Source organism: Oncorhynchus masou, chromosome 15 (assembly GCF_036934945.1).
Source record: "Oncorhynchus masou masou isolate Uvic2021 chromosome 15, UVic_Omas_1.1, whole genome shotgun sequence".
NCBI lineage: Eukaryota > Metazoa > Chordata > Actinopteri > Salmoniformes > Salmonidae > Oncorhynchus > Oncorhynchus masou.
This window is the reverse complement of record NC_088226.1, coordinates 21,206,499-21,218,185: the sequence shown is the minus strand read 5'-3', so window position 1 is coordinate 21,218,185 and position 11,687 is coordinate 21,206,499. Positions and strand designations below refer to the sequence as shown.

Genomic DNA, 11,687 nt, shown 5'->3' with positions numbered 1-11,687 from the left:
ATGATTCTGTTCACATACTTACATATACTCTCACACGGGCATACCCACACGCATAGTGTACACGCGCGCGGGCACAGACAGGCACATACACACGCACAACCACACTGACACACAGAGCTATATACGACAACACAAAGTCATTACCATAACCTGTCTATCATACAGACAGTGAATGGCAGGCAACACCTCTTCCCCTTTTTCAAAGCTTTTCTTTGTAGTTACATTGGGCTCAATTCGATCAGATCCGTGTCCGCTTTAGCCAACATTCCCATGGCGGTTGTTTTGGCAGTGTCAGAGGTGGAACTGAGTCCCTGGCGTTAATACCTAAAGCGGACATTGCCATTGGCTGAGTCTCACGAACAGAAATCCTATGCAGCCTTGTTAACAAGTTGGAACACTGGAATGTGAGATGTAATCTACACCTCCATTAGGATGATGAAAATCCCATCATTTGATTAATCAGATTTCAACCTGAGCGTAATTATTTATCTATAGCCGACACTTTCTTGTTCTGAACTTCGAGCCAATTTGACAGCTCCAATGCAGTTCCTCCTCTGACACCGCCAAAACATAACGCTTGATCTGATTGAATCTAGGCTATGGTCTGTGTGCACAAAGGCTGACAGCTCAAATTATATTGAGACCGGAACAGGGATCAAGAAATTCAACCCCCAAAATGCTTCATATGCAGTAATCCTATTGAAAGTGAACACATGAGACATATGTGATATAAGGAATAAATAATGTTAAAGACAGACATAAAGGTGTAATGCAACCCTGTTTAGCACCTTGCATCTTGTTTTAATCCCATTTTCCGAAGGAAGTGCGGAAGCCTCGGCTGAACATGAGAATGCAAACCTGTGCATTGTTGTTGATGGAATTCCAGTGTTTTAGATCAAATTAAATACAATTAAATATGTTTATAGAAAAACGAGATTCTACATTGTGTAACTATTGAGACATGCAATATCTTTGCTGCGTAGTTCTATTGACCTTCCTTAGTGCAGGAATAGACTAGAACATATAGAGCAGCTTAAGCACAATGTAGGGATACTGCACACATCAGTCAAGACTACCAGTCATTCCAACAGTCCTTGCTCATTTAAATGTCATCATTTCTTTCCCATTGTCCCTGTAATATCTGCTTGCCATGGTATTTTTTCCGGTCCTCTATCATTGTACCTTTCTAGTCCGAAAAATAAAATGTCTTCTTCTATGTCAGAACCTAGTAAGAAACATTTTGGAAATATATATATATTTTTAAAGTATTTTCAAAGGAAAAAACAGGTATTTTCAACGTCTTGTGCTCATAGGGAAATGGGAGATTTGGACTGACATAAAAATGCTCTCTCTCTTTGGTCTTCTTGACAAGCATGATCTGTCTGGGATATCTGGGATAATAAACCATGCCTTGGATGAGAATGTGAAGAGTTTTTAACCGACTTGATCTCTACTGACTGGAGTGGTTTACTATGCTGTTCAAAAGTCACGAGGGAGGTCCAATAGCACTGAGTCCAACGACAGTCCAACGTCCTTGTGAACGTTCCAACGTTCATCCAGTGTTCCAATGATATCTCCCAAAGTTCTAATGTTGTTCCAATGATCTGTTCCAAAGTTCTAATGTGGTTTGAATGTCCTGTTCCGATGTTCTTGATCCGACTGGGGGAACATCTTGTTGTTAATAGGAGATCATCTTTTGATGGATCAGACATATGTTGATGGATCACCTCAGCCTCGTATGTATTTACATCCCATTCTTCTTGTCCCATATTTCTTTCCGTCCAAGGGTTTGTTTTGGGTTCACCAGACAATCATTAGTACTATTAGGGAATACCTCACGGTCACAGGACGAGCAGGTTACTGACACTCGAATATTAACTCATAAGAAAGGAATGAACTGCTCGGTGTCGCCACTGGATTGTCCACAACAAACACAGAGAGCATCACTCCCTGGATGAGAAGGAGAAACAGAAAGATTGTTAAAATTGTTATATTCTAGACCAGGTAGAATATAGTTTTTGTATATGAATATACACTTTTCTGTGGAAAGTATGTGAAAGGGTTGGGAAAGTATTTGAAAACTGTTTGCAAATACCTAGCCCCCAAAAAGTATTTTAAAGTGTTATTTGAAAGTACTTGAAAAGTATTTGTGGTATTTGAAAGTACTTGGAAAGTATTTGAATGGGTTTCGAAAGTATGTGTTAGGAAACCGTTTCTATCCGTTCTATCTCTTACCTTCAGAGAGATTGTAGGTTCTACATTAGCATTGCTCTCATTGCAGCCTTGCTGATACGCTTGCGGTTGTTCTTCCTCATTCTCTTCCTAGTTGGGCCGGGCCGAGCAGGTGGCCGGGGACCAGCCAGGACTGAGGGCGCTCGCGGCGAAGTGGGCGAAACTGTGTCTTGGAGAATAGGAGAATATTAGATCCAGATGATTTAACAGTTTGGAATACACATGAAACTGAGAAACATAAATCCAAAACACATATACACACACACACACACAGACACAGACACAGCCACACACCACACACACTTGCTAGCTCACAATGTTCTCTATCTACCTGTTCTTTGTGTGGTGGTGTGAGTTTGATGTTTATGATTAGGCCGATGGTACTGCTGCTCCTCTTCTTCTTGCTGTTGTTTCTGTTGCTCACGTCTCAGGAGCTCCTTCTCATCGTCCAGCCTCCTGTGGAGTAACAACAGCTCCTTCCTCTCCTCCTCCAGCTTCTCCTGTTCCAGTTGGAGAGCGTGCTGGAGGCTCCTCTCTGAATCAGGGGTCTCATTGTCTTTACGTCTTTGATCAGCTTCCTCAAGAGGAGGGAATCGGCTCTCGGGCCTCTGATTGGTTTCCTCTGTAGGATGGAATTGCTGTTCCGTTCTTTGATTGGCTCCCTCTCTGCTTTTGGTTTCCTCTGAGGAGGAGTTGGTCCCATGTCGCTGTTGCTTTGATGTGTTGGTGCGTAGCGAGGGACTCTGTGTTTGTGTGGCTTGTCTCTGTGTCTCTTGGTCTCCCTCCTCTTCACTGAGGCTCAGACTACCCTGCTGCCTATCTCCCCTACTGACACTTCCCTCAGTAATGTTAAATAGCGACTCCCCACGCGTCTCGACCCTGTCTCCCTTCTCGTGGTCAAGCTGTGCCATGTCGATGTCCACTGCGGTTGTAGTGCCGTTGACACTACTACTGTCTCTCCCCTCCTCCATGTCATCGTGATGTCGAGGTTCGGTCCACTCGTTATCCCCCAGATGTCTGGTAGCGTTAAGCACCCACTGAGGATCCATCTTGTCATGGTCCAGCCCATAGCCCCCTTTCCTCTCCCCTGCGTCTGAGGAGGTGTCCTTGGGGTTCCAGTGCTGGTCCAGCAGGTCTTCCAGCTGGATCCTCTGGTTGTGCTTCAGCTCATCTCTGCGGTGCAGCTCCTCCTTGGATCTGGCCTTGGCTGGATGGCCCTCTCCTTTGTTGTCTTTCTGCTGTCTGCGGGGCGTGGACTTCTTCTTGGGGGCGGCCGGGGTGCGAGGGGCGGGCTGGCAGCGACACTCCACGTGGTCGTGGACCGAGACGACTGCCTTGGAGTAGTTGGGCCGCTTGTCCACGTACTGGATCTTCATCACCTAGTGAGGAGGAGGAGGAGGGAGATTCAAAACGACTAAATCGCTTTTTATTTTTTATGACAAATCCTTTATTTGATCAGGTAGGCTTAAGTCAACTGAGGAATTCTCTTTTACAGAAACAACCTGGGGAAGAGTTTCAGGGTAGAGGACAGGTGTTGAGATGGGGGGTGGTGTATATGTACCTGTAGGTGCCTGGTGTGGGTCAGCACGGGGACACACTGCAGGCTCTTGGTGTTGCAGCAGCCAGAGCATCGCTGTACCTCCACACAGGGAGGCCACAACATGAAGTTGGCGTTGCTGCGGTCCAACATGGCACGGGTCACCTCCATCACCTCTGTCCTCACCTTACATAGTGCCTGCTGAGCCGGCTGGGCGTCTGAGACAACAAAGACAAACAGACAGACAGACGGACCATTTAAAACCTCCCATATTACAGACAGCAAATCAGACACATAATTGTAAATGTGCTGGAGCCTCAGGCTTAATGTTAAAGGCATACCATCTACACTGCTCATTGCATACAAAACAGCCAGCACATAGGCCTCAAAATGTATAAAACATTTTGTTTACACTAATTCTACTGAATTCTACTAATTACTTATGCTGTTTAAAGAAATCACATGCTATTGAAACAGTGTATGCATGAATCTTCATATGTGCTGGAGTGTAACTTGGAGTTGCAAGTCATAAGGCGTTTGTTCAGCAAATAACTAATGAATCACAATATGGTGACATACTTTATATGTTTCTTTACCACAACATGCATTACACAACTCATTTTGGATTAGATATAGCTGTCCAAAACCACCCAAGTCAACATGAGTGACAGAAATATGTGGAATTATAGCCTAGGGTCAGAGACTATGAGGAAGGTGACAACTCACCCAGACTCCTTGGCAATCGGTTGCTAGTGTTGTTGGAGTGTTGTCCACTCGGCAAAAAATCGTCAGAGAAATCCTCATCTGACAAAAAACAATCCAATCCAATATTAGTTTACAGATCTAATCAGCTCGTTGCTTCAATTGTTTATTATTTTTTTTATTTTTTTTAGGGGGTTATGACTTTTACTCTCTGTGTGTATGTGTGCGTGTGTGTGCGTGTGTGTGCGCGCACGTGCGTGCATCTGTGTACGGTGCATGTGTGTGTTTATGAGAGAGTTTGAGGCATTGTTTATAAGTTGAGCTTCCCCTTTTAACAGATGTCTGTTTGTGTGGGAATTTCTTTCTGTCATGATCTCATGTTTGTATGTTTTTGTATCTTGAGACACTGAATAGTTCCCTCTTTGTTTCTCTTATCTCGTCGAGTTTGTATATAGTGTTTACTGTATGTGATGTTCGCTATTCAATGATGGGAATATGTGTATCTATTTAAGAAGTCTTTCTGCCCCCTGTGTCACTGACGGTTTGTCTGTTAGTCAGTCTGTGAGATTCTGTTTATAGTATTTACTGTGTGTGATGTTGGCCTGTCCCTGTTGGGAATGAAATCTGGGCATCATGTGACAACAGTTTTCACTTTCTTTCCCTCAGTCTCTGTTGGTCGGGTTAGTTCATCTGAGAGAGCCTCCATCTCTTGGCGTGACCAGTGTGTCTGGCTGGCTTGTGGTCCTGTACCGCTCAGTTGTTAGAGCATTAGGCTTCGGGAGCCAGGATGTGGGTTTGAATCCCAGGGCCACCCATACGTAAACATATATGCACCTTTGTAAACCGATTCTGCTAAAATGCATATGCATGTTGATGAGTATCAGCATAGTACAAACGTTAGAGATATTTACCTACGGAGTCACTGAGCAGCAGCAGCTGCAGGTCCTCTATGGAAGAGATAGGGTTTCTCCTAACCAGCTCCACCAAACCTGGAGGGAGAGGATCCCCCTGAGAGAAAGAGATGAGACAGGAATAAAACTAGATTCTCCCAAATCAAATATTTTCTCAGCTTCCCCATTTATTCTGTGTAGATATGGAAGCAAAGAGACAACAGCAGTGGTATATGTAGGCAGTGGTGTAAAGTACTTAAGTAAAAATATTTTAGAGTACTACTTAAGTAGTTTTGGGGGGTATCTGTACTTTACTTGACTATTTCTGAAATGTTTTATTTTTACTTCACTACATTCCTAAAGAAAATATTGTGCTTTTTACTCCATACATTTTCCTTGACATCCAAAAGTACTGGTTACATTTGAAACGCTAAGCAGGACAGGAAAACGGTCCAATTCACACACTTATCAACAGAACATCCCTGGTCATCCATACTGCCTCTGATCTGGCAGACTCACTAAACACAAAAGCTTTGTTTGTAAATTCTGTCTAAGTGTTGAAGTGTGCCCCTGGCTATCCATACATTTTAAAAACAAGAAGATTGTGCCGTCTGCTTTGCTTAATATAAGGAATTTGAAATTATTTATACTTTTACTTGTGATACTTAAGTACATTTAAAACCAAATACTTTTACTGGTGACCTTCACTTTTACTTGAGTCATTTTCTATTAAGGTATCTTTACTTTTACTCAAGTATGACAATTTTTCCACCAATGCATGTAGGTAGGTGTGGGTTAGGGTTAGGGGGTTACCCCCCTAATCATTAATGAAACAAGAGGATGAAGGAAATGGCTGCTTGGATTCACAATGGCCACTAAGAGGGGGTGAATGACTATTGGCCTTGTGTCACCTCATCTGCTAATACTTAGGGGTCACAGGAGTCAGGAAGGGTTCAGGAAGTAGTGGGGGATGGAGTGATTGAGAGGAGGAGGAGGAGAGATGGATCAGAACAGAGAGATGGACATCGGGGGAATAATGGAGGGATGGATGAATAAAGGAGAAGAAGTTGCATCTATGGAGATATAAACTCTTGCTAGCTGGGTCTACCACTGTTTGACCTATTGGGTCCGAATCCCGGGTCTCATGCTCACCACAATACTGAGTTAGCTTTCTGAGCTAATGCCTAGGCATTCATTCAGGGAGCTAGCACAAGTTGAACCACCTCTGTCCGTTACATTCATCCATTCAGTTTCTTGTGAGAATAAAACTAAGCCCTTTGGGGAGTGCTTTGAGGAGGAAGAAGCCATGCGTGAACGACATTCACACACTATTAATGTACATAATGTACTTTTCCCCATTGTTGTTGGGCACTGAAGAAAGTCCAGCCATACAAAAGGAAAATGCCATGAGTTAAATTAACATCTCTATTTGTGTAGCGATGCCCCTGAGGAGCCATCCCAGTTATTTCCTCTCCTTGGCCCCAGTCTAAGGGCTGAGGCTCCAATGGCACCCTATTCCCTATTTAGTGCACTACTAGCAATGTCATTTGGGACGCACACTAATTGTGCTGGCTGCGCATTATGGTCTGGGCCTTTGTTCATAGAGTGGCCGTTGCCATGGTGATTTGTGTCTGGGCGGGAAAAATTAAATAAACACTTCACCCACTGCAACTGATGTAAACAGAAAATCATAACCTTCACCCTATAATACTGTAGGAATCCAGGAGTTACTCTGGTCCTAATTGGTGAACTCTAAATCAGAACTCTAAATCACACACACACACAAGTCAGCATCTGACTGGGTCACATCTGGAAGTTCTGGAACAGTCATTGTCTTCTAAAATGTACTGTCATTCTTCTGATCGCACAGACTGAGACAGGCACTTATTTTAGAGCCATCATGCAGTAGATCTCCATCTCTCTGAATAGAGATGGAAACAGAGACAGTCCCAGTCCCCGTATTTCATACATAGTGCACTTAACAGGGAATACATTGCCCCAGTGATGTTTAATGGGAAGTGGGTTGAGCTGAGGAATGCCAGGTACAGGCTATAGGAGTAGAGAGGTGAGGAATAAGGATACATGATTATAGGTCTAGTTTTGCTGCCTGCTGGCATGCGAGTACTCACACACAAATGCACATACGGCTGAACATGTGCACATTTTCACATGCAATCCCTAAAACCATGCCTATGAGCACATGGTTTATGCATACGTTTATAGGAACACACACAAACACATTCAGACATTACATTATGCAGCTGGAATCCATTCTGTGGGATTTAGTTGACTGAGGGAATTCCCTGATGGTATACCTCAAAGACACCTCATGTGATCACTAGCTACAGGCATGTACACCAATACATCACTGGATGGGAGGATGTTAGATAGATGACAGAGGACTAGTTCAACTATACATTAACAATACTTTCTAATCAACCCTTACTGCCACCTCCAACAACCTGTCCTCAGGGCAATTCGTATGATTTGGGACATTTATTTGCGTCCCTCCAAGGCGGCCTCCTAAAGCCGTGGTGGACAACACACACCACTGGCAGTTCTGGGAACAAGACACACTAGAGGACTGACTTGCCTAGTTAAATAAAGGTTGAATAAATAAAAAATAAAAAGGAAGTCATCGATCTGATAGCATGAAAGCAACTGAACGGCATTCTGGGAAACCCAGCAAAGAAGGGGTGGCGCCGCATTTCGCCCTGTTTAAACATCCATTTCCCATAACTGAAGACTGTGTGTGTATGTTGTTATGACCCACATAGTCAGAGCTTTGTTTCACTATAGTCTCTTCCCATAGCCGCTACTTCCCAATCCTGTGAACTTCCCAAAGATGGCCCGATGTAGCTCAGTCGGGAGAGTATAGTGATTGCAATGCCAGGATAGTCGGTTAAATTCTTTGGACCACTAGTATGTAAAATGCATGACTGTAAGTTGTCTTGGATAAAGGTATCTGCTAAATGGTATATATACACTTAGTGTACAAAACATTAAGAACACCTTCCTAACATTGAGTTGCACCCCCCCCCCCTTTTGACCCCAGGACAGCCTCAATTCAGTGGGGCATGGACTCTACAAGGTGCCGAAAGCGTTCCACAGGGAAGCTGGCCCATGTTGACACCAATGCTTCCCACAGTTGTGTCAAGTTGGCTGGATGTCCTTGGGTGGTTGACCATTCTTGATACACAAACTTGTGAAAAACCCAGCAGCATTGCTGTTCTTGAAACAAACCAGTGGGACGGGGGACGGGGCTCACCATGGTTTAATTCACCATGCACTTAACATGTGTGTCATATGCAGGACGTATCCTGGGGAAGGAACTTTTAGGACACTTGCTGTGTATGCTACGATACAAGTACATATAATTGACTCCAGCAGTCAAGATGAGACCCCTCTCCCCTTGAGTTAAACACATTTCTTCCTATTCTTTTTAACTGTCACCGTGTGTATTAAGGCCCTCGACACCATGATTCAAGACAATGGTCAGCCGTAGCATAATCTGAATGATTTATAGTTGTGTTGCTGTGACAAGCACTCATCCTATTGCTAGCCTGTCAAATATCCTGTGGACACACACACACACACACACACACACACACACACACACATTTGGCCTTGCTTAGCTCCCAGGCATGTTTCATGATGGGTCTGGTGAGATTTTAGATGGCCTTCGCCTTCCACTCATATGATGTTTATCAACAGGTTTATGCGTTTAGGCAATCTGGAGAGGGGCCCATGTTGAGCATGAGCATGTGGACAAGCATTGGAGGAAAGATTGTTATTTTCACTTAGGGATTCTGGACTATAAGAAGTTTAGGTTCTGTAGACGGGTCTGCCATGTGCTGTAACTGTTCTATGGCTACCTTGCCAAGCAGGGCCCAATCGGATGTCCTCACCATGAGGCCCTCACAGCCTGAAGTGAAACTTAGAGGACTGTTTCAAATAAATTGAGGTGAGCTGTCATAAGGTGTGGTTCAGATGATGAGCAGTTTAACTTACAAGATGCAGCTTAATTAATCAACAATAACAAGTGCACATGTGGTTGTATGCCACAAACATACACTAAGTGGAGGGGTGAGGGGCCTGGTTCACATTTATTTAGTACAAAACATTACTGAATGTAACAAGTTGGTGCCTTTTGTTTGGAGAGCACACAAGGCCTAGTGCACACATTGTTAAAATACAATGACCCTAAAATTCAACAATGGTCTATAATTGGGGCCTGGTGTCAAATATACTCAACAATGGTCCCTAATTTTACCATTCACAGTGAAATTAAACAAAGAAAATAAACGTAGCCTTTCAAATGAGCTAAACATAAAAACATATATTTGGCAACGGACTTTGAGCAATTAGGCTTACATTTGAATTAATTAATTGACTCTGTCACATACCTCTGCGCTGCCCGACCGCAGACATGCCGCAAGCAACGCGAGCAGCTGAACCCAAACCCACGAGCTCATTTTGCTGCCCAGGCTGGATTCTCCGCGATAGACCAAGCATTTATGGAAACAGCACGAGTCTCTCCCTCAGCACTAGGCGTGGGGACAGCGGCTCGCTCTGTGGAATTGGAACTCCTTGCCTTGCAAGTGGACGGACACCTACACTTGTCGTCTCAGGAAAGTATCCAGTGAATTAGCAATTGTAGCCTGCTCAATGATACGCTTCCCACACAGAACGTCCACCCAGTTCGAAATTCCACTGTCAGGGGACTAGGGGAGTAAGGCGACTTTTTTGAAGATGATTTGGTCCATTTTCAATTGATGTCTTTAAATCCCCAAGGAACTGTTTGTGGTGTTCCAAACACAATAATCTCCTGCAGTCGGGATGATAGTCTCAGACTGTTTGGTATCACACAATTTAAAAATGTTTTTAAGGCACGAGTCGATACATTAAAAGTCCAGGTGCGAAATTAAAACGCCCAATGTTATAGCCTATGGCTTTAAAATAAACATCTTACATTATCCTAAAAAATAATCAATATAATGAGAAAAAAAATCTTCAAACATTTTAAGTTACTTGTATATATCATACAAAGTTTACAAACAAACAATATTCTAGACTAGATTAGTAAAATGTTATTTATACTACACATTAATACAGGCTAATGCTAGGTTATCCCTCGAGACATCAAAACTCTCCAAGTTGATTAAAATCCCTTTTTATTTTCCTTTTTCCACGCGTTGTAGCCTACACGAGGTTATTCTCTCCTTATAACGCACGGCGCGCCTCTATATGAAGCGCCACACAAGTGTGGTACGTAGCCTACAATGGGAGTTTGCTGTCCGCTGCTTCGTCACAGGCTTATCAATATCCAAAGCTCTCTGTGGCACAGTGCGCGTCAGCCCTGTTCCCTCCTGATTACGCCTCTACCGCACTTGACGGGAGAGCAGATTTCCAAGAGTTTGTACAGTATCTCTCCCGCCCCCTGAAGGCAGGGCCATCATCTACATAAAAAAGGACTGACTGGGCTCTTGAGGGAAAGGTCTTAAAGGAGAAGTCTCGTGTGAGTTATTGCAAGGGTTTATGTCTGCAACCATGTATTAAAAGCTGCAAATTCACACTGAAATGTGTGTCAATGATCTGTCCTTCTCATTGAAAGCAAGTCTAAGAAGCTATATATCGGTTCTATGTGCCCTATTTCTAAGCTTTTCTTCTTAAATTTAGTTTTTGCATCTTTTACTTTCGTTTTTGTACACCAGCTACAAACTGCTGAAAATACAATTATTTTGGTTATGGAAAATATATTTCACAGCGGTTTAGATGGTACAAAGATTCTCTACACTTCCTTACACTTGTTTTTTTTGTCACATAAACTGAAATTAGGTGAACTATGAGAATTGTAGTAACCAGAAAATGGCAGAGCACAGATGTTTGAAAGTACAGTACACTGTACAACAAATCATGTGATTGTCACAGTGAATTAATGTATAATCAGCAGTAACATACCTATAAACTGAATACAGTAGATTACCGTAAATTACATTGCATTGTGGGAACAATGTATATGTCAGGGAAATATTTGTTGTATTTTGGAATATCACTGTAAAAATTCTGCAAAAAACACAGTAGCAGTTCACTTACTATATTTGTGAATATTCCAATAAAAATGCCACACTCAAAGCATACAGGCAACAAAATCAAAGCAAATCCTCTGAAGCAAGACAGAAAACGTTTTTACTAATTGTTATTATAAATGGAATGTTTATTCTTAGTTAATTAGTACAAGTCCGGCAGACTAAATATCCCGAAGCTTCTGCACATGTGCAGATCATGTTCTGCGCAAGTGCATATTTTCTACTTTATGCGGAGAG

The 11,687-nt window shown here is 43.0% G+C and overlaps 1 protein-coding gene across 1 annotated transcript; it reads right to left on the bottom strand.

Annotated features, from left to right (window-relative positions):
• Nucleotides 1–759: 759 nt before the first annotated feature.
• On the bottom strand, nucleotides 760–10,735 carry LOC135555867 (trichohyalin-like). Its single transcript, XM_064988647.1, has 7 exons — nucleotides 9,768–10,735; nucleotides 5,383–5,479; nucleotides 4,496–4,573; nucleotides 3,794–3,987; nucleotides 2,564–3,611; nucleotides 2,236–2,401; nucleotides 760–1,950 (listed from the first exon to the last, which is right to left on the bottom strand). The coding sequence occupies exons 1-6, from the start codon at nucleotides 9,834–9,836 to the stop codon at nucleotides 2,256–2,258; spliced, it is 1,632 nt and encodes a 543-aa protein (XP_064844719.1). The 5' UTR covers nucleotides 9,837–10,735; the 3' UTR covers nucleotides 760–1,950; nucleotides 2,236–2,255.
• Between the last annotated feature and the right edge of the window lie 952 nt (nucleotides 10,736–11,687).

Coding starts and splice junctions, on each gene's coding strand:
- LOC135555867 (XM_064988647.1), bottom strand. CDS start 9,836: ATGAGCTCGTGGGTTTGGGTTCAGCTGCTCGCGTTGCTTGCGGCATGT. Junction 3,988..4,495: donor CCGATTGCCAAGGAGTCTGG/GTGAGTTGTCAC, acceptor TTGTTGTCTCAG/ACGCCCAGCCGGCTCAGCAG. Junction 2,402..2,563: donor CACCACCACACAAAGAACAG/GTAGATAGAGAA, acceptor CTATTCTCCAAG/ACACAGTTTCGCCCACTTCG.